Source organism: Oncorhynchus gorbuscha, unplaced genomic scaffold (genome assembly GCF_021184085.1).
Source record: "Oncorhynchus gorbuscha isolate QuinsamMale2020 ecotype Even-year unplaced genomic scaffold, OgorEven_v1.0 Un_scaffold_2624, whole genome shotgun sequence".
In the NCBI taxonomy this organism is placed as follows: Eukaryota; Metazoa; Chordata; class Actinopteri; order Salmoniformes; family Salmonidae; genus Oncorhynchus; species Oncorhynchus gorbuscha.
The window spans coordinates 25001-49000 of NW_025747082.1; the positions used below are offsets into that span (position 1 = coordinate 25001).

Consider the following 24000-nt stretch of genomic DNA (forward strand, 5'->3'; position numbering starts at 1 on the left):
AACAAAAGACCCTAAAAAAAGCCGCCTGTGGGTCGGAGAGAGAGGCGGTTATGGTTTCTGAATCTTCTTCATTAAAATGGGTCTTCATTGCCTCTTTTAATAAAAACAACAACTTGGTAATAATTACAGTGTTGTTGCCTCAGATCAGTTCGGTTGTGGGGGGTACGTCCCAGCTGGCACCCTATTCCCTACATAGTGCACTACTGGCACCCTATTCCCTACATAGTGCACTACTGGCACCCTATTCCCTACATAGTGCACTACTGGCACCCTATTCCCTACATAGTGCACTATCGGCACCCTATTCCCTACATAGTGCACTATCGGCACCCTATTCCCTACATAGTGCACTATCGGCACCCTATTCCCTACATAGTGCACTATCGGCACCCTATTCCCTACATAGTGCACTATCGGCACCCTATTCCCTACATAGTGCACTATCGGCACCCTATTCCCTACATAGTGCACCCCATTCCCTCCATAGTGCACTACTGGCACCCTATTCCCTACATAGTGCACTATCGGCACCCTATTCCCTACATAGTGCACTATCGGCACCCTATTCCCTACATAGTGCACTATCGGCACCCTATTCCCTACATAGTGCACCCCATTCCCTCCATAGTGCACTACTGGCACCCTATTCCCTCCATAGGGCACTACTGGCACCCTATTCCCTCCATTGGGCACTACTGGCACCCTATTCCCTCCATTGGGCACTACTGGCACCCTATTCCCTCCATAGGGCACTACTGGCACCCTATTCCCTCCATAGGGCACTACTGGCACCCTATTCCCTCCATAGGGCACTACTGGCACCCTATTCCCTCCATAGGGCACTACTGGCACCCTATTCCCCCATAGGGCACTACTGGCACCCTATTCCCTCCATAGGGCACTACTGGCACCCTATTCCCTCCATAGGGCACTACTGGCACCCTATTCCCTCCATAGGGCACTACTGGCACCCTATTCCCTCCATAGGGCACTACTGGCACCCTATTCCCTCCATAGGGCACTACTGGCACCCTATTCCCTCCATAGGGCACTACTGGCACCCTATTCCCTCCATAGGGCACTACTGGCACCCTATTCCCTCCATAGGGCACTACTGGCACCCTATTCCCTCCATAGGGCACTACTGGCACCCTATTCCCTCCATAGGGCACTACTGGCACCCTATTCCCTCCATAGGGCACTACTGGCACCCTATTCCCTCCATAGGGCGCTACTGGCACCCTATTCCCTCCATAGGGCGCTACTGGCACCCTATTCCCTCCATAGGGCACTTCTTATGACCAGGGTCACATGCATACCATTTCAGATGCAGCACAGCCTTCACATTAATAATACAGACAATAAACCCCAATACTCATTCTGAGAACACTCCCCCCCCCTCCACTCCCCCACCCTCCACTCCCCTACTCCCCCCTCCTCCACTCCCCCTCCTCCAATCCTCCACTCCCCCACTCCTCCACTCCCCCACTACTCCCCCACTCCTCCACCTCTCCTCCCCTCCACTCCCCCACTCCACTACTCCCCCACTCCTCCACTCCCCCACTCCTCCACTCCCCCCTCCTCCTCCTCACCTCCCCTCCACTCCCCCACTCCACTCCACTCCCCACTCCCCCACTCCCCCACCCACTCCTCCCCCACCTCCACTCCTCCCCCACCTCCACCTCCTCCACCCCCCACTCCCTCCTCCCCCACTCCTCCCTCCCCTCCACTCCTCCCCCCTCCACTCCTCCCCTCCACTCCTCCCCCCACTCCTCCCCCACCCTCCACTCCTCCCCTCCACTCCTCCTCCTCCCTCCTCCCTCCTCCCCTCCTCCTCCCCTCTCCCCTCCTCCTCCCCTCCCCTCCTCCCCTCCACTCCTCCACCTCCTCCCCTCCACTCCTCCCCTCCCTCCCCTCCCTCCTCCCACTCCTCCTCCCTCCCCTCCTCCTCACTCCTCCCCACCCTCCCTCCCCCTCCACTCCTCTCCCTCCCCTCCACCCCTCCTCCTCCACTCCCATCCCCTCCACTCCTCCCCCATCCCTCCTCCCCTCCACTCCTCTCCTCCCCTCCACTCCTCCTCCACGCCTCCACTCCCCCTCCACTCCCCTCCTCCCCTCCACCTCCTCCCTCCCTCCCCCTCCCTCCACCCTCCATCCCCTCCCCCCTCCCTCCCCCTCCCCCCTCCTCCCCTCCTCCTCCCTCCTCCCCCACTCCTCCCCCCCTCCCTCCTCCACCCCTCCCCCACTCCTCTCCTCCCCTCCCTCCTCCTCCCCTCCTCCCCCTCCACTCCTCCACCCCCTCCCCCCCTCCACTCCTCCCCTCCACTCCTCCCCCCTCCTCCCCTCCCCTCCACTCCTCCCTCCACCCCTCCTCCCACTCCACTCCTCCCCTCCACTCCTCCTCCATCGCCTCCACTCCTCCCTCCCCTCCACTCCTCCCCCACTCCCTCCTCCACCCCCTCCACTCCTCCTCCACCTCCCCTCCCCACTCCCGCCTCCACCTCCCCATCCCCTCCTCCCTCCACTCCTCCACCCCTCCTTCCACTCCCCCACCCCTCCTCCTCCACCCCTCCCCCTCCCTCCATCCCTCCACTCCTCCTCCCCTCCTCCTCCACTCCTCCCCCACTCCATCCACCCCCCCTCCACCCCCCACCCACCCACTCCTCCATCCCTCCTCCTCCTCCTCCACTCCTCCCCCACTCCACCACTCCTCCCCTCCTCCACCCCCCCACTCCACTCCTCCCCTCCACCTCCTCTCCTCCCCTCCACTCCTCCCCTCCTCCTCCCCTCCTCCTCCTCCCTCCTCCTCCACTCCTCCTCCACGCCTCCACTCCCCCACTCCTCCTCCCCTCCTCCTCCCACTCCTCCACCCTCCTCCTCCACTCCTCCTCCACGCCTCCATCCCCACTCCCCTCCCTCCTCCCCTCCTCCTCCCCCCCCCCTCCCCCTCCCTCCTCCCCTCCTCCACCCCCCACTCCCTCCTCCCCTCCACCTCCCCTCCTCCTCCCCTCCTCCTCCCCTCCTCCACCCCTCCTCCTCCACTCCTCCTCTCCTCCTCCCCTCCCCCCCACACCTCCCTCCTCCACTCCTCCTCCACGCCTCCACCCCCCACTCCACTCCTCCCCTCCTCCTCCTCCTCCTCCCCTCCTCCTCCACTCCTCCCACCCCTCCTCCACCCCTCCCTCTCCTCCTCCACTCCTCCTCCACTCCCTCCTCCCTCCTCCCCCCTCCCTCCTCCTCCTCCCCACTCCTCCCCATCCACTCCTCCTCCACCTCCTCCCCTCCACCTCCCCTCCCTCCTCCTCCCCCTCCCCCACTCCCCCCCCTCCACCCCTCCCCCCCACCCTCCACCCCCTCCATCCACCCTCCTCCACTCCTCCTCCCTCCTCTCCTCCCCTCCTCCTCCTCCCCTCCTCCTCTCCTCCCCTCCTCCACCACCACCTCCTCCACTCCTCCTCCCCTCCCCCACCCCTCCTCCACCCTCCTCCTCCACTCCTCCTCCTCCTCCATCCTCCTCCTCCACCACTCCTCCTCCTCCTCCTCCTCCCCCCTCCTCCATCCTCCTCCACTCCTCCACTCCCTCCTCCACCACTCCTCCTCCATCCTCCCACCCCTCCTCCTCCACTCCCCTCCTCCTCTCCTCCACCCTCCTCCTCCATCCTCCTCCACTCCTCCACCCTCTCCTCCACTCCTCCTCCTCCACTCCTCCTCCTCCACTCCTCCTCCTCCTCCTCCTCCTCCATCTCCTCCACTCCTCCTCCTCCACCCTCCTCCTCCTCCATCCTCCTCCTCCACTCCTCCTCCTCCTCTCCTCCTCCTCCACTCCTCCCTCCACTCCTCCACCACTCCTCCTCCCTCCTCCACCCCTCCTCCCCTCCCTCCTCCACTCCCTCCCTCCACTCCTCTCCCTCCACCTCCTCCCTCCCCCTCCATCCTCCCTCCCCACCCCCCCTCCCTCCTCCCACCCCTCCTCCACCCACTCCTCCACCCTCCTCCACTCCCTCCTCCCCTCCACTCCTCTCTCCTCCCCTCCACTCCTCCTCCCCTCCTCCACCCCCTCCCCCACTCCCTCCTCCACCCTCCTCCACTCCCATCCTCCTCCCTCCCTCCCTCCACTCCTCCCTCCCCTCCTCCACCCTCTCCTCCCCCACTCCTCCTCCACTCCTCCCCCATCCACTCCTCCATCCCTCCTCCACTCCTCCTCCTCCATCCTCCTCCACTCCTCCCTCCCCTCATCCTCCTCTCCTCCCCCTCCACCCCTCCTCCTCCACTCCTCCACTCCTCTCCTCCACTCCATCCTCCACCCCTCCTCCTCCACTCCTCCTCCTCCACCCCTCCTCCTCCACTCCTCTCCACCTCCTCCTCCTCCACTCCTCTCCTCCTCCTCCTCCTCCCCTCCTCCTCCTCCTCCACTCCTCCTCCTCCTCCTCCACTCCCTCCTCCTCCACTCCTCCTCCTCCCTCCACCTCCTCCTCCTCCCTCCTCCTCCACTCCCTCCTCCACTCCTCCTCCACCCTCCTCCACCCCTCCTCCTCCACTCCTCCACCCACTCCTCCTCCACTCCTCTCCTCCATCCTCCTCCTCCACTCCTCCCCCATCCTCCCTCCCCCTCCACCCCTCCTCCTCCACTCCTCCTCCACCCCTCCTCCACCCACTCCTCCTCCACCTCCTCCTCCTCCTCCTCCTCCCTCCACTCCTCCCTCCTCCTCCACCACTCCTCCTCCTCCTCCACTCCTCCTCCTCCCTCCTCCACTCCTCCTCCTCCACTCCTCCTCCTCCATCCATCTCCTCCTCCTCCACTCCTCTCCTCCCTCCACTCCTCCTCCTCCACTCCTCCTCCTCCTCCACTCCTCCACTCCTCCTCCTCCATCCTCCTCCACCCTCCCTCCTCCCTCCTCCACTCCTCCTCCCTCCACTCCTCCATCCTCCTCCCATCCTCCTCCACCCTCCTCCTCCTCCACCCCCTCCTCCTCCTCCACTCCTCCACTCCTCCTCCTCCACTCCCTCTCCTCCTCCTCCTCCCCTCCACTCCTCCTCCTCCACTCCTCCACTCTCCTCCCTCCCTCCTCTCCTCCACTCCTCCCCTCCACTCCTCCTCCTCCTCCTCCTCCTCCTCCACTCCTCCCTCCTCCTCCTCCTCCTCCTCCACTCCTCCTCCTCCTCCACTCCTCCCTCCTCCTCCACTCCTCCTCCCCTCCCTCCTCCTCCACCCTCCTCCTCCTCCTCCACTCCTCCTCCTCCTCCTCCTCCTCCCTCCTCCTCCACTCCTCCTCCCCTCCTCCACTCCTCCTCCCCTCCTCCACCACCCCTCCTCCACTCCTCCTCCCCTCCTCCTCCACTCCTCTCCTCCACCCTCCTCCACCCTCCTCCTCCTCCTCCTCCCCTCCTCCTCCACTCCCCTCCTCCTCCTCCTCCCCCCTCCACCCCTCCCCTCCCTCCCACTCCTCCCCCTCCTCCTCCCCTCCTCCACTCCTCCCCCCCACTCCACTCCTCCCTCCCCTCCTCCACCCCTCCTCTCCTCCTCCACTCCTCCTCCACTCCTCCACTCCTCCCCTCCTCCCCTCCCCTCCTCCACTCCTCCTCCTCCACCCCTCCCCCTCCCTCCTCCCCTCCACCCCTCCTCCACTCCCTCCCCTCCTCCCTCCCCTCCTCCACCCCTCCTCCTCCTCCTCCCTCCTCCCCTCCCTCCTCCTCCACTCCCTCCTCTCCACTCCCTCCACTCCTCCCTCCACCCTCCTCCACCCCTCCTCCTCCACTCCACTCCTCCACTCCTCCCTCCACTCCTCCTCCACTCCTCCTCCACTCCTCCTCCTCCTCCTCCTCCCACTCTCCTCCTCCTCCCTCCCTCCTCCTCCTCCTCCTCCCCTCCACTCCTCCTCCTCCACTCCTCTCCTCCCTCCTCCACTCCTCCACTCCTCTCCTCCACTCTCCTCCTCCTCCTCCACCTCCTCCCTCCTCCTCCTCCTCCTCCACTCCTCCCACTCCTCCTCCTCCTCCTCCACTCCTCCACTCCTCCCTCCTCCACTCCTCCTCCTCCACTCCTCCCTCCTCCTCCTCCTCTCCTCCACTCCTCTCCTCCTCCTCCTCCTCCTCCTCCTCTCCTCCTCTCCTCCTCCTCCTCCTCCTCCACTCCCCACTCCTCCTCCTCCTCCCTCCTCCTCCACTCCTCCTCCTCCCCTCCTCCTCCTCCTCCACTCCTCCTCCTCCACTCCTCCTCCACTCCTCCTCCACTCCTCCTCCACTCCTCCACTCCTCCTCCTCCACTCCTCCTCCTCCACTCCTCCTCCACTCCTCCACTCCTCCTCCTCCACTCCTCCTCCTCCACTCCATGTTTGTGAACAGGTTGTAATTTCATGTATCAATTCTGTTGAAATAGTAGGTGGTTATAAAAAGGGTGCTTCGTGACGTTAACTCCATATTTTGACAGGGTTGGAGTGTTTTTTTAAAGAGGGGGGGGGGTGTTGTGTTGAGTGGTTTGTGGTACGGGTTGTTGGTTCACGGGGAGCATATTAAGAGTGCAGTGTGAGGTCACATTAACACACACACACACACACACACACACACACACACACACACACACACACACACACAGAGTGGATGAGGAAAACTCTTGAAGTATGGTAATTACAACAATTCTAACCGACGCTGTTGATTCCACACACAGAAAGACAAAACAAAACAACAAGAGGGGAATTAAAACAACAAAAGCCTCCTGAGTTCTCTCTCAACTCGTTAGTTTGATAAGCAGATACAATGTGATCTGGCTATTTCTGAATCATTCCCTTTACAATACAACCAGGATAACTAACAAAACACATTTTTATTTTTCTGATAAAAAGATGAAGAGTTTTAGAAAAGCAGCGCTAATGAGGGAGAGGGGAGGAAGAGGATGGAGGAGGGGAAGAGGATGGAGGAGAGGAGAGGAAGAGGATGGAGGAGAGTAAGAGGATGGAGGAGAGTGAGAGTAAGAGGATGGAGGAGAGGGAAGGAGAGTAAGAGGATGGAGGAGAGGAAGGGGATGGAGGAGAGGAAGGGGATGGAGGAGAGTAAGAGGATGGAGGAGAGTAAGGGGATGGAGGAGAGTAAGGGGATGGAGGAGAGGGAAGGAGAGTAAGAGGATGGAGGAGAGTAAGGGGATGGAGGAGAGGAAGGGGATGGAGGAGAGGAAGAGGATGGAGGAGAGGAAGAGGATGGAGGAGAGGAAGAGGATGGAGGAGAGGAAGAGGATGGAGGAGAGGAAGAGGAGAGGAGAGGGGAGGAAGAGGATGGAGGAGAGGGGAGGAGAGGAAGAGAATGGAGGAGAGGGGAGGAGAGGAAGAGGATGGAGGAGAGGAAGAGGGTGGAGGAGAGGGGAGGAGAGTAAGAGGGTGGAGGAGAGGGGAGGAGAGGAAGAGGAGAGGATTAGGGGGAGGAGAGGAAGAGGAGAGGATTAGGGGGAGGAGAGGGAGGAGAGGAAGAGGATGGAGGAGAGGGGAGGAGAGAAAGGGGATGGAGGAGAGGGGAGGAAGAGGATGGAGGAGAGGAAGAGGATGGAGGAGAGGAAGAGGATGGAGGAGGGGAAGAGGATGGAGGAGGGGAAGAGGATGGAGGAGGGGAAGAGGAAGAGGATGGAGGAGAGGAAGAGGATGGAGGAGAGGGGAGGAGAGGAAGAGGATGGAGGAGGGGAGGAGAGGAAGAAGGAAGAGGATGGAGGAGAGGAAGAGGGTGGAGGAGAGGATTAGGGTGGAGGAGAGGAAGAGGGTGGAGGAGAGGAAGAGGGTGGAGGAGAGGAAGAGGGTGGAGGAGAGGAAGAGGATGGAGGAGAGGATTAGGGTGGAGGAGAGGAAGAGGGGAGAGAGACTGAGAGGAGGAGAGCGGGACGGAGAAGAGAGGAGAGAATGATGGAGGAAAGAAGAGAGCATTCAGAGATGTACCTTCATCTTACCAGCTGTTTTATTTTGTAAGCAAAAGCAGCACGCAGCCAATGAAGATTTTAATTGATACCCATAAATAATTCCTTGTGTACATTTGCGCTTATGTCGGATTTGCTGTTTATTTGACGATTGGAATTATCCGGGTGGTGTGCTTCTCTCTGTTGATGTTGGAGATCAGACAAAGATTTTATTTATTAATATAATCGCTTAATATCCTCAGATCTGGTCCCCATTAATTAAGTTAAAATCCACATTGAGAATTTAGACGAACGTTGAGCTTTGCCACAGTGCTTTCATCCTATCCTCACAGAACAGCCTGTACTGAGCCCGCCGCTATCTCCCCCCAGCCTGTACTGGGCCTGTACTACTGTGACAGCAACATCAACCAGCTCTTCACACAATGTGCTACTGAGTCTGCATTCCAAATGGCACCCTATGGGTCGTTCCAAAGCTACCCACGAACCACGAGCACACCAATCCCAAGTAGAATGGAGCTGTGGCTTGGAGTATTGTTTCTTCATCCTATGTAATGCACACACCAATCCCAAGTAGTATGGAGCTGTGGCTTGGAGTATTGTTTCTTCATCTTATGTAATGCACACACCAATCCCAAGTAGTATGGAGCTGTGGCTTGGAGTATTGTTTCTTCATCCTATGTAATACACACACCAATCCCAAGTAGTATGGAGCTGCGGCTTGGAGTATTGTTTCTTCATCCTATGTAATGTGCACACCAATCCCACCCCAACAGTGAGTATAGAGTATCAGTTCTCTGTCCGACAAGTAGTATGGAGCCGTGGATTGGAGTATTGTTTCTTCATCCTATGTAATGCACACACCAATCCCAAGTCATATGGAGCTGCTCTTGGCTCTGTCATAACCTCACATGGTCTCTCCTATCATTGCTATGCAGACGACACACAACTAATCTTCTCCTTTCCCCCTTCTGATGACCAGGTGGCGAATCGCATCTCTGCATGTCTGGCAGACATATCAGTGTGGATGACGGATCACCACCTCAAGCTGAACCTCGGCAAGACGGAGCTGCTCTTCCTCCCGGGGAAGGACTGCCCATTCCATGATCTCGCCATCACGGTTGACAACTCCATTGTGTCCTCCTCCCAGAGCGCTAAGAACCTTGGCGTGATCCTGGACAACACCCTGTCGTTCTCAACTAACATCAAGGCGGTGGCCCGTTCCTGTAGGTTCATGCTCTACAACATCCGCAGAGTACGACCCTGCCTCACACAGGAAGCGGACCAGGTCCTAATCCAGGCACTTGTCATCTCCCGTCTGGATTACTGCAACTCGCTGTTGGCTGGGCTCCCTGCCTGTGCCATTAAACCCCTACAACTCATCCAGAACGCCGCAGCCCGTCTGGTGTTCAACCTTCCCAAGTTCTCTCACGTCACCCCGCTCCTCCGCTCTCTCCACTGGCTTCCAGTTGAAGCTCGCATCCGCTACAAGACCATGGTGCTTGCCTACGGAGCTGTGAGGGGAACGGCACCTCAGTACCTCCAGGCTCTGATCAGGCCCTACACCCAAACAAGGGCACTGCGTTCATCCACCTCTGGCCTGCTCGCCTCCCTACCACTGAGGAAGTACAGCTCCCGCTCAGCCCAGTCAAAACTGTTCGCTGCTCTGGCCCCCCAATGGTGGAACAAACTCCCTCACGACGCCAGGACAGCGGAGTCAATCACCACCTTCCGGAGACACCTGAAACCCCACCTCTTTAAGGAATACCTAGGATAGGATAAAGTAATCCTTCTCACCCCCCCCCTTAAAAGATTTAGATGCACTATTGTAAAGTGACTGTTCCACTGGATGTCTTAAGGTGAATGCACCAATTTGTAAGTCGCTCTGGATAAGAGCGTCTGCTAAATGACTTAAATGTAAATGTAAAATGTAACGTGGTCTGTGGTTGTGAGGCCGGTTGGACATACTGTCAAATTCTCAAAAAACGACGGAGGTGGCTTATGGTAGAGAAATGACATTTCAGTGACCTTTATTTTCAGCTTATGAAACATGGGACCAAAACTTCACATGTTGTGTTTATATTTTTGTTCAGTGTACGAACCCCCTATAAAATAAAAATGGCCAATTCGGATGCAATCGATTAGCTTCAAATTTATAGTTCAACGAAAAAAATGTTTCAGCAACAATAAATATGTTTTCTAACTACAGGAATGATTTCACAACCATCTGAGATGCTGGGGGTCGTGGCCTGTCCCGACCCCTACGTAGTGCACTCCCCTTAACCACGGCCCATAGGGCTCTCAGCAAACGTAGTGCACTCCCCTTAACCACGGCCCATAGGGCTCTCAGCAAACGTAGTGCACTCCCCTTAACCACGGCCCATAGGGCTCTCAGCAAACGTAGTGCACTCCCCTTAACCACGGCCCATAGGGTTCTCAGCAAAAGTAGTACACTCCCCTTAACCACGGCCCATAGGGTTCTCAGCAAAAGTAGTACACTCCCCTTAACCACGGCCCATAGGGCTCTCAGCAAAAGTAGTACACTCCCCTTAACCACGGCCCATAGGGTTCTCAGCAAAAGTAGTGCACTCCCCTTAACCACGGCCCATAGGGCTCTCAGCAAAAGTAGTGCACTACCCTTAACCACGGCCCATAGGGCTCTCAGCAAAAGTAGTGCACTACCCTTAACCACGGCCCATAGGGCTCTCAGCAAAAGTAGTGCACTAACCTTAACCACAGCCCATAGGGTTCTCAGCAAAAGTAGTGCACTACAAATTGGATAGGGTGCCATTTGGGACGTCGAGGTCAATCCATTGATCCTGTATTTACCTCGGGAAGAATCGCAGTGGCTCCGTCCCAAATGACACACACCTTATTCCCTATACGGTGATAGGGCCCTGGTCAAACGTAGTGCACTATATAATGTGCCAGGGCCCATAGGGTTCTGGTCAAAAGTAGTGTACTACATAGGGTGCCAGGGCCCATAGGGTTCTGGTCAAAAGTAGTGCACTAAAATAGGTGAATAGGATGTAATTTGGGATGCAGAGGAAGTGATGATTGAGCGAGCTGAGCAGTGTGTGCAGCAGGGAGATGAGAGACACTTACTTGAAAGCGGTTGGAACTCTGGGTAATCTGGACTTGTGTTCTCTGACAGATCCCGTAAGAAATGCTCGTACCTGACAAAAAGAGAGAAGAGACACAGATAAACAAGGTCAATGTGAACTCGGTACACTTCTAGATCTAAAACAGTAAAACAAACACAAAAATCACAGACAGTTTAGAGTAAGCAGATGGGTCAGGGCTTTGTCATTTAGATACAATACTATTCAAGCAGCCAGACAGTAGGGTGTGTGTGTGTGTGTGTGTGTGTGTGTGTTCAGAGAAGACAATATTTGTCAACATGCTCTCTGACATCTTCCTCCTAACAACCAATACACATCCTGTCAGTGTAAACATTCAAACAGACACCAACTACTCTACCTGTCTGGTTTAGTTTAATAACATGACTAGGTAAATAGATCATCTATTGTCTATAATAACACCATTACAGGACTAGATAAATAGATCATCTATTCTATAATAACACCATTACAGGACTAGGTAAATAGATCATCTATTGTCTATAATAACACCATTACAGGACTAGGTAAATAGATCATCTATTGTCTATAATAACACCATTACAGGACTAGGTATATAGATCATCTATTGTCTATAATAACACCATTACAGGACTAGGTAAATAGATCATCTATTGTCTATAATAACACCATTACAGGACTAGGTATATAGATCATCTATTGTCTATAATAACACCGTTACAGGACTAGGTATATAGATCATCTATTGTCTATAATAACACCATTACAGGACTAGGTATATAGATCATCTATTGTCTATAATAACACCATTACAGGACTAGATCATCTATTGTCTATAATAACACCATTACATGACTAGGTAAATAGATCATCTATTGTCTATAATAACACCATTACAGGACTAGATCATCTATTGTCTATAATAACACCATTACAGGACTAGGTAAATAGATCATCTATTGTCTATAATAACACCATTACAGGACTAGATCATCTATTGTCTATAATAACACCATTACAGGACTAGGTATATAGATCATCTATTGTCTATAATAACACCATTACAGGACTAGGTAAATAGATCATCTATTGTCTATAATAACACCATTACAGGACTAGGTATATAGATCATCTATTGTCTATAATAACACCATTACAGGACTAGGTATATAGATCATCTATTGTCTATAATAACACCATTACAGGACTAGGTATATAGATCATCTATTGTCTATAATAACACCATTACAGGACTAGGTAAATAGATCATCTATTGTCTGGTTTAGTTTAATAACACTATTACAGGACTAGGTAAATAGATCATCTATTGTCTATAATAACACCATGACAGGACTAGGTATATAGATCATCTATTGTCTATAATAACACCATTACAGGACTAGGTATATAGATCATCTATTGTCTATAATAACACCATTACAGGACTAGGTAAATAGATCATCTATTGTCTATAATAACACCATTACAGGACTAGATCATCTATTGTCTATAATAACACCATTACAGGACTAGGTATATAGATCATCTATTGTCTATAATAACACCATTACAGGACTAGATCATCTATTGTCTATAATAACACCATTACAGGACTAGGTAAATAGATCATCTATTGTCTATAATAACACCATTACAGGACTAGGTATATAGATCTATTGTCTATAATAACACCATTACAGGACTAGGTATATAGATCATCTATTGTCTATAATAACACCATTACAGGACTAGGTATATAGATCATCTATTGTCTATAATAACACCATTACAGGACTAGGTAAATAGATCATCTATTGTCTATAATAACACCATTACAGGACTAGATCATCTATTGTCTATAATAACACCATTACAGGACTAGGTATATAGATCATCTATTGTCTATAATAACACCATCACATGTAAAGCATAGTAGCAGTGGAAAGATAAAGTAGAGGCTTTGAATCCCTTTACCAGCAGCTACAGTATGTTACACACCGCTGGAGGGTCTAAGAGACTATTACAGTATGTTACACACTGCTGGAGGGTCTAAGAGACTATTACAGTAGTCTACACACCACTGGAGGGATTTAGAGACTATTACAGTAGACTACACACTGCTGGAGGGTCTAAGAGACTATTACAGTAGTCTACACACTGCTGGAGGGTCTAAGAGACTATTACAGTAGTCTACACACCGCTGGAGGGTCTAAGAGACTATTACAGTAGTCTACACACCGCTGGAGGGGTTAGAGACTATTACAGTGGTCTACACACCGCTGGAGGGGTTAGAGACTATTACAGTAGTCTACACACCGCTGGAGGGATTAGAGTCTATTACAGTAGTCTACACACCACTGGAGGGATTCGAGACTATTACAGTAGTCTACACACTGCTGGAGGGTCTAGGACTATTACAGTAGACTACACACCGCTGGAGGGTTTAGAGACTATTACAGTAGTCTACACACTGCTGGAGGGTCTAAGAGACTATTACAGTAGTCTACACACTGCTGGAGGGTCTAAGAGACTATTACAGTAGTCTACACACCGCTGGAGGGTCTAAGAGACTATTACAGTAGTCTACACACCGCTGGAGGGGTTAGAGACTATTACAGTAGTCTACACACCGCTGGAGGGGTTAGAGACTATTACAGTAGTCTACACACCACTGGAGGGGTTAGAGTCTATTACAGTAGTCTACACACCACTGGAGGGGTTTAGAGACTATTACAGTAGTCTACACACCGCTGGAGTGATTAGAGTCTATTACAGTAGTCTACACACCACTGGAGGGATTCGAGACTATTACAGTAGTCTACACACTGCTGGAGGGTCTAGGACTATTACAGTAGACTACACACCGCTGGAGGGATTAGAGACTATTACAGTAGTCTACACACTGCTGGAGGGATTAGAGACTATTACAGTAGTCTACACACCACTGGAGGGCTTAGAGACTATTACAGTAGACTACACACAGCAGCCAACTAACAGGGTTAGGGGGGGGTCCAAACGGTCAGATAGTAGGAACAGCAGCAAACTAACAGGGTTAGGGGGGGGGGGGGGGGGGGGGCGTTGCCTCCTTCTCAGAAGAAAACAAGTCGTCAACGAAAGAAGATTCCCATTTTGAAAGTACAGAATAAGAGCATTGTGATCAATGTGTGATACATTAGAGTAACCCATCCCCTTCTAAAGGGGAGACCGAACGGCAGCTTTCCAACGGCAGCAATCTTTACCCTGGCGTTTGGAGAGGGACAGCGGGACCTTGGAAGTGCATTGACAATTTACATTGATTTCCAGTGTCTGTCTCCCCCCTACTCTTCCTCCTCGTCTCCCCCCTACTCTCCCTCCCCTACTCTCTCCTCCCCCTCCCCTACTCTCTCCTCCCAGTCTACCCCTCTCTGTGTTGTCTGGTCTTGATTTTAAGAGACACAGGTGCCAGAAAGGCCACTCCAGAAGTCAGCCGTTAGCCGTGCTAGCAGTCAGCCGTTAGCCGTGCTAGCAGTCAGCCGTTAGCCGTGCTAGCAGTCAGCCATGCTAGCAGTCAGCCATGCTAGCAGTCAGCCATGCTAGCAGTCAGCCATGCTAGCAGTCAGCCGTTAGCCGTGCTAGCAGTCAGCCGTTAGCCGTGCTAGCAGCCAGCCGTTAGCCGTGCTAGCAGCCAGCCGTTAGCCGTGCTAGCAGCCAGCCGTTAGCCGTGCTAGCAGCCAGCCGTTAGCCGTGCTAGCAGCCAGCCGTTAGCCGTGCTAGCAGCCAGCCGTTAGCCGTGCTAGCAGCCAGCCGTTAGCCGTGCTCGCAGCCAGCCGTTAGCCGTGCTCGCAGCCAGCCGTTAGCCATGCTCGCAGTCAGCCGTTAGCCATGCTAGCAGCCAGCCGTTAGCCATGCTAGCAGCCAGCCGTTAGCCATGCTAGCAGCCAGCCGTTAGCCATGCTAGCAGCCAGCCGTTAGCCATGCTAGGTGCCAACGTACTGACAGTTGGTGGCAGCAGTAGAAACTGTTATTTGTTAACAGTTGCGCCATGTGACATGAAAGGAAGGACGACAACAGATACACTCCGTCTACATAAAAAAAATTTTTTTAAATTATTATTTTCTCTGGAATGGTTGTCTGGTTCTTAAATGCAACTCAAGTTGAAATCTGAAATCTGCTTTACTTTTCAATGCACTCAAGGCTGCTAAGAATAACGTGGAAAAGAGACGAGGGGGGGGGACAGAAACTCAAATTATAAACTCCGGTATTGTATAAATAGATCTAAATCGCGAAGAACTACACTACTGATAAGTTACCACACCAGCAGTAAGCCTTGTGAAAGGGGAGAAAGAGCAACATTGTTCAACTCATTAGGAAACTAAAAAGCAAAGAACCCCGAAACAAGAGTCCAATTAAACCCTCCTTCAATTAGAAGACACTTATACGGGAAGTAATAATTCCACTCCTTTATTCTCTCATCTTGTAATAACAAATACATGACAGGCTTTATCAGCAGAGGGAGCATGCCCTCATCCTTATTAGAGAGGGGAGGGAGGGAGGATGCCCTCAACCTTATTAGAGAGGGGCAGGGAGGGAGACGAGGGAGAGAGGCAGGCAGGGAGGGAGACGAGGGAGAGAGGCAGGGAGGGAGACGAGGGAGAGAGGCAGGGAGGGAGGCAGGCAGGCAGGGAGGCAGGGAGGGAGGGATGTAATTAAAGAGACGGCGCTACAAAAAGAAAGAAAGAGGGAGAGTTTCTCCTCTCTAATGAGAGTTTATTACCCAGCATTCCCAAATAATGTAAAACGGAAACGCGCCCGTTTAGCCACGCGGTCACGCTCATTAGCAGCTGAGCAAAGACAAGATAACGACGAGACAACAATAACATAATCTGAACCAGATTTATAACAGCTCACATATTCTAATGAAAAGGGGGGGGGGAGAAGAATGATAGCATATTTAGAAAGCAAGCATGTGGTTGGGGATCACTGTGTTGGCCTAGTTAGTGAGAATGTGGCAGCTGTGGCTACGGCGCTAATGCTAATTCCTTTTGTAATATGCAGATGATATGCAGATCGCTCTCTTTCCTATTCTCAGCAGACATGTTGGGTCATTCGGGCACTTCCAGTCACGTCAGAAACGAAGAGAGCGAGTGAGCGAGCGAGCGAGAGTGCGAGAGGGAGTGAGTGAGTGAGTGCAAGAGGGAGTGAGTGCAAGAGGGAGTGAGTGAGTGAGTGCAAGAGGGAGTGAGTGCAAGAGGGAGTGAGTGCAAGAGGGAGTGAGTGCAAGAGGGAGTGAGTGCAAGAGGGAGTGAGGGAGTGAGTGCAAGAGGGAGTGAGGGAGTGAGTGCAAGAGGGAGTGAGGGAGTGAGTGCAAGAGGGAGTGAGGGAGTGAGTGCAAGAGAGAGCGAGAGAGCGAGAGAGCGAGAGCGAGAGGGAGAAAGTCAAATTATTTGCCGTTAAAGATTCAGAACTCTAATTAAGAGACAACAGGCAGCCTATAACACGGGTTAGTGAACACAGACCTTAATTTCTACCACTAACAGCTTCAAAAGGAAAGAAAGAACCAAGGAAATGAACACAGAACATCTCAATATAGTACTGGGAGGCATTGTGTGTGTGTGTGTGTGTGTGTGTGTGTGTGTGTGTGTGTGTGTGTGTGTGTGTGTGTGTGTGTGTGTGTGTGTGTGTGTGTGTGTGTGTGTGTGTGTGTGTGTGTGTGTGTGTGTGTGTGTGTGTGTGTGTGTGTGTGTGTGTGTGTGGAGATACACTCGTCTCTCTAAACTTTCGGCAATTAAAAGCGAATGTGAAGTGATTGTAAAGAGACATATCTTATCTCTCTGAATGGGTAAGTGTGTAAAAGGGATGAAAGAAAATTATAATTATATATATATAATATGGCTTGGTATAAAAATGTGAATATGTGAGAGTTTGTTTCGTTTAAATATGGAGAATGTAGTGGTGTCTTCATCACAGCAATACTACAACGATTGAGAAGAGCAGGAGGTACTTGAATATGTTCAAATGAAGATTCTTTCAAAACGCCCAACAAGGGGGCCTCTCGAGTGGTGCAGTGGTCTAAGGCACTGCCTCGCAGGTGCTAGCTGTGCCACTAGAGATTCTGGGCTCTCGGGAGACCCATGGGGGGCAGCGCACAATTGGTCCAGCGTCGTCCGGGTTAGAGGAGGGTTTATCCGGCAGGGATGTCCTGTGTAGCCCGTTTTTTCAGCTAGCCATCAGGAAACTAGGAAGAGGAGGCTGTGTAGCCCGTTTTTTCAGCTAGTCATCAGGAAACTAGGAAGAGGAGGCCGTGTAGCCCGTCTTTTCAGCTAGCCATCAGGAAACTAGGAAGAGGAGGCCGTGTAGCCCATCTTTTCAGCTAGCCATCAGGAAACTAGGAAGAGGAGGCCGTGAAGCCCGTTTTTTAGCTAGTCATCAGGAAACTAGGAAGAGGAGGCCGTGTAGCCCATCTTTTCAGCAAGCCATCAGGAAACTAGGAAGAGGAGGCCGTGTAGCCCATCTTTTCAGCAAGCCATCAGGAAACTAGGAAGAAGAGGCCGTGCAGCCCGTTTTTTCAGCTAGCCATCAGGAAACTAGGAAGAGGAGGCTGTGTAGCCCGTTTTTTCAGCTAGTCATCAGGAAACTAGGAAGAGGAGGCCGTGTAGCCCGTCTTTTCAGCTAGCCATCAGGAAACTAGGAAGAGGAGGCCGTGTAGCCCATCTTTTCAGCTAGCCATCAGGAAACTAGGAAGAGGAGGCCGTGAAGCCCGTTTTTTAGCTAGTCATCAGGAAACTAGGAAGAGGAGGCCGTGTAGCCCATCTTTTCAGCAAGCCATCAGGAAACTAGGAAGAGGAGGCCGTGTAGCCCATCTTTTCAGCAAGCCATCAGGAAACTAGGAAGAAGAGGCCGTGCAGCCCGTCTTTTCAGCGAGCCATCAGGAAACTAGGAAGAGGAGGCCGTGCAGCCCCGTCTTTTCAGCGAGCCATCAGGAAACTAGGAAGAGGAGGCCGTGCAGCCCGTCTTGTCAGCTAGCCATCAGGAAACTAGGAAGAGGCCGTGTAGCCCGTTTTTTCAGCTAGCCATCAGGAAACTAGGAAGAGGCCGTGCAGCCTGTCTTTTCAGCGAGCCATCAGGAAACTAGGAAGAGGAGGACTCCCACTTTCCTTTTAATATGTCAATGAAGATTCTTTCTAAAGCACAACAAAGTATTAATCCAAACAATGACCCTTTGACCCCGTCACTGGCGGCAACGGGAACTTGTTGAAGATGAAAGCATCACGTCCTATCACAACTCATGATATACCATCACAATACATGATATACCATCACGTCCTATCACAATACATGATATACCATCACGTCCTATCACAACTCATGATATACCATCACGTCCTATCACAACTCATGATATACCATCACGTCCTATCACAACACACGATATACCATCACATCCTATCACAACTCATGATATACCATCACAACACACGATATACCATCACGTCCTATCACAACTCATGATATACCATCACAATACATGATATACCATCACGTCCTATCACAACTCATGATATACCATCACGTCCTATCACAACTCATGATATACCATCACAATACATGATATACCATCACATCCTATCACAACTCATGATATACCATCACAACACACGATATACCATCACGTCCTATCACAACTCATGATATACCATCACAATACATGATATACCATCACGTCCTATCACAACTCATGATATACCATCACGTCCTATCACAACTCATGATATACCATCACGTCCTATCACAACACACGATATACCATCACATCCTATCACAACACACGATATACCATCACATCATATCACAACACACGATATACCATCACGTCCTATCACAACTCACGATATACCATCACGTCCTATCACAACTCACGATATACCATCACGTCCTATCACAACGCACGATATACCATCACGTCCTATCACAACGCACGATATACCATCACGTCCTATCACAACATGATATACCATCACGTCCTATTACAACACATGATATACCATCACAACGCACGATATACCATCACGTCCTATCACAACTCATGATATACGATCACGTCCTATCACAACACATGATATACCATCACAACACACGATATACCATCACGTCCTATCACAACTCATGATATACCATCACGTCCTATCACAACTCATGATATACCATCACGTCCTATCACAACACACGATATACCATCACGTCCTATCACAACTCATGATATACCATCACGTCCTATCACAACGCACGATATACCATCACGTCCTATCACAACATGATATACCATCACGTCCTATCACAACACATGATATACCATCACAACACACGATATACCATCACGTCCTATCACAACGCACGATATACCATCACGTCCTATCACAACATGATATACCATCACGTCCTATCACAACTCATATACGATCACGTCCTATCACAACACATGATATACCATCACGTCCTATCACAACACACGATATACCATCACGTCCTATCACAACTCATGATATACCATCACAACACATGATATACCATCACGTCCTATCACAACTCATATACGATCACGTCCTATCACAACTCATATACGATCACGTCCTATCACAACTCATATACCATCACATCCTATCACAACACATGATATACCATCACGTCCTATCACAACACACGATATACCATCACGTCCTATCACAACACACGATATACCATCACGTCCTATCACAACTCATGATATACCATCACAACTCATGATATACCATCACAACACATGATATACCATCACAACACATGATATACCATCACAACACATGATATACCATCTTGTCCTATCACAACGCACGCTATACCAAATCATTTTTAAAATCCATCGTTCACATAAAGGAGGACTGAAGCGAGCGTGGTCATTGGTTGCCCAATCTAAAGGCTAGGTCTTAGTTTCCCTCCCCTCGATGTTCAGGAGCCCGCAGCCTTCCTCATGTTCTGTCCGTACTGCTCTCATCCTCTTCACCACCAGGTTAACATTCCCTCAGGCACAAAATGGCCCCCAACTCAGAGCCAAATCATCTAGTTGCTAGGTCTTAGTTTCCCTCCCCGCAGCCTAAACCCGTTTCCTCATGTTCTGTCCGTACTGCTCTCATCCTCGTCACCACCAGGTTAACATTCCCTCAGGCACAAAATGGCCCCCAACTCAGAGCCATTGTGGATTCCGGAATCCTCCAGTTGCCACCGGCCTTCACGTTGACATGCTACATCCCCATTACGGACACAATAACATGGGTAACACAGACCGAGAGAGCACAGAGGAGCTGTTCACCGTCACACACACAGCCCCAGTCAACTCCAGAACCCATCGCTGTCATCTCTGGGGAGAGAGGACGGAAAGAGAAGGGCCGCTTTCAGCCAGCCAAGATCCACCTCCCAAACGGCCCTGTATTCCCTACATAGTGCACTACGTTTGACCAGAGCCCAATGGGGCCCTAACGCTGCACTATACAGGGGAATAGGGTGCCATTTGGGATCCAGGCCAGATCCAGACAGTAAACGCCACTTAATAAAAAGGCAATGATTTTATTCCCTCTCCCCCCCCACAACCACTCCACAACCCCCCCCCAACCACTCCACAACCCCCCCCCCAACCACTCCACAACCCCCCCCCAACCACTCCACAACCCCCCCACAACCACTCCACAACCACTCCACAACCCCCCCACAACCACTCCACAACCCCCCCCCAACCACTCCACAACCCCCCCCCAACCACTCCACAACCCCCCCCAACCACTCCACAACCCCCCCCCCAACCACTCCACAACCCCCCCCCCCCCCACAACCACTCCACAACCCCCCCCCACTCCACAACCCCCCCCCCCCCACAACCACTCCACAACCCCCCCCCCCCCCACAACCCCCCCCCCCACAACCCCCCCCCACAACCACTCCACAACCCCCCCCCCCCCACAACCACTCCACAACCCCCCCCCCCCCCCAACCACTCCACAACCCCCCCAACCACTCCACAACCCCCCCCCAACCACTCCACAACCCCCCCACAACCACTCCACAACCCCCCACAACCACTCCACAACCCCCCCCCCCCACAACCACTCCACAACCCCCCCCCCCCCAACCACTCCACAACCCCCCACAACCACTCCACAACCCCCCACAACCACTCCACAACCCCCACAACCCCCACAACCACTCCACAACCCCCCCCACAACCACTCCACAACCCCCCCCCCCCCCACAACCACTCCACAACCCCCCCCCCCACAACCCCCCCCCCACAACCACTCCACAACCCCCCCCCACAACCACTCCACAACCCCCCCCCACAACCACTCCACAACCCCCCCCCCCCCCCCCACAACCACTCCACAACCCCCCCCAACCACTCCACAACCCCCCAACCACTCCACAACCCCCCCACTCCACAACCCCCCCCCACAACCACTCCACAACCCCCCCACAACCACTCCACAACCCCCCACAACCCCCCCCCCCACTCCACAACCCCCCCCCACATCTCCTTAAGTATCCAGCACTTCAGCCACACTCACCATCAATCATCGTCCAACAGCCATAAGTGGCATCCATTTCCTGCCATTACCAGAAAGAAGGGAGAGCTCTGTGTGCGTTCGTTCACGCGTGAACGTGTGTGTGTGTGTGTGTGTGTGTGTGTGTGTGTGTGTGTGCGGAGTCACCTAACATCATTGTACTATTACGAGAGGTCCCTGGAGTCTCCGAGAGTTTCACGGAGGAAGAGCAAAAGGTGAATCTATTGCCATTGTCCCAGGGTTAAGTCTGTCAGTCCTGCAACCTCAAAATGTCTGCTGGTGGGGGGGGGCACAAGGTGAATCTATTGCCATTGTCCCAGGGTTAAGTCTGTCAGTCCTGCAGCCTGCATTTGGGGGGGGTCACAAGACGCACGAAGAGAATAGTGGGACACGAAACTCATCCGAAGATGGACTGACGTCAGTAGGGGATTGTGGCAGATCTGTGACAGTCTGAGAGTGTGTGTGTGTGTGTGTGTGTGTGTGTGTATGTATGTGTGTGTGTCAAAGTTTTACCAACAGGCGCTACATCGAATAATAACCACGTCTGTAATCGCAGCTAAACAACAGGAACAACAACAACCACAACCACAACCACCACAACCACAACCACAACCACAACAACAACAACAACCACAACAACCACAACAACCACAACAACCACAACAACCACAACCACAACCACAACAACAACCACAACAACAGGAAAAGGAGAAGTCAGGCATGAGAAGCGTGACACTACAGGGGTCGTCTAGGGTGGTGTTTACAGTACGCAAACACTACCCTCTCAACACACACACTGTTCTGTTACCCACTCGGGAACGTTCCCACCAACACCTTCAGGAAGTCACATGGTTCAGAGCAGGAAATGGAGAACTTTGTCAAGCGCCAATCAAAAAAACAAAAAAAGTCCAAACTACTGGGTCAGTGGAACCGACATCACATGACAACCAACCAGTATTACCTCTGTATCAACTAGTTGGAAAGTGGTTGGATGAAATGAAAGCAGGTATTGTTGGATGGAGTAGTTGTTTTACAGTAGTTGGTGGTTTAGAACGATGGGGTGTATAAAAAAAACAGAGTAACATACTGTTAGATGGGGTGTATAAGGTGTACGGAAACAGAGTAACATACTGTTAGATGGGGTGTATAAGGTGTACGGAAACAGAGTAACATACTGTTAGATGGGGTGTATAAGGTGTACGGAAACAGAGTAACATACTGTTAGATGGGGTGTATAAGGTGTATGGAAACAGAGTAACATACTGTTAGATGGGGTGTATAAGGTGTATGGAAACAGAGTAACATACTGTTAGATGGGGTGTATAAGGTGTACGGAAACAGAGTAACATACTGTTAGATGGGGTGTATAAGGTGTATGGAAACAGAGTAACATACTGTTAGATGGGGTGTATAGAAACAGAGTAACATACTGTTGGATGGGGTGTATAGAAACAGAGTAACATACTGTTAGATGGGGTGTATAGAAACAGAGTAACATACTGTTAGATGGGGTGTATAAGGTGTATGGAAACAGAGTAACATACTGTTGGATGCGCTGTATGGGCAGTGGGAGGAGGTCCTCTAGTTTACAGTTGAGGAACTCTGGTCTGGACTCCTGGAGCTTCTTAAACCTTCTAAAGGCTTTGTTCTTCTTTACCTGGAGCTGAGGACAGACAACAGACACCATTTAGTATCACCATAAGTCCTCCACTAAACAGAGGAGACCGAAGAGTTGGACAGAGATCAGACACCGCTAACATCACCCCGAGGTCCTCCGCTAACATCACCCCGAGGTCCTCCGCTAACATCACCCCGAGGTCCTCCACTAGTATCACCCCGAGGTCCTCCACTAGTATCACCCCGAGGTCCTCCACTAGTATCACCCCGAGGTCCTCCACTAGTATCACCCCGAGGTCCTCCACTAGTATCACCCCGAGGTCCTCCACTAGTATCACCCCGAGGTCCTCCACTAGTATCACCCCGAGGTTCTCCACTAGTATCACCCCGAGGTCCTCCACTAGTATCACCCCGAGGTCCTCCGCTAGTATCACCCCGAGGTCCCCCGCTAACATCACCCCGAGGTCCTCCACTAGTATCACCCCGAGGTCCCCCACTAACATCACCCCGAGGTCCTCCACTAGTATCACCCCGAGGTCCTCCACTAACATCACCCCGAGGTCCTCCACTAACATCACCCGAGGTCCTCCACTAGTATCACCCCGAGGCCCCCCGCTAACATCACCCCGAGGTCCCCCGCTAACATCACCCCGAGGCCCCCCGCCAACATCACCCCGAGGTCCCCCACTAACATCACCCCGAGGTCCTCCACTAACATCACCCCGAGGTCCTCCACTAACATCACCCCGAGGTCCTCCACTAACATCACCCCGAGGTCCTCCACTAACATCACCCTGAGGTTCTCCACTAAACAGAGGAGACTGAAGAG

The 24000-nt window shown here is 52.3% G+C and overlaps 1 protein-coding gene across 1 annotated transcript in view; it reads right to left on the minus strand.

The window, feature by feature from the left end:
- Positions 1 to 24000, minus strand: part of LOC124026130 (rho guanine nucleotide exchange factor 39-like) — a 57062-nt gene that overhangs the window by 12680 nt on the left and 20382 nt on the right. Inside the window, exons 5-6 of the mRNA XM_046339297.1 lie at positions 23099 to 23217; positions 10994 to 11064 (exon numbers count right to left, since the gene is read on the minus strand). Coding sequence (XP_046195253.1) covers positions 10994 to 11064; positions 23099 to 23217 — 190 coding nt within the window. The remainder of the gene's footprint in view (positions 1 to 10993; positions 11065 to 23098; positions 23218 to 24000) is intronic.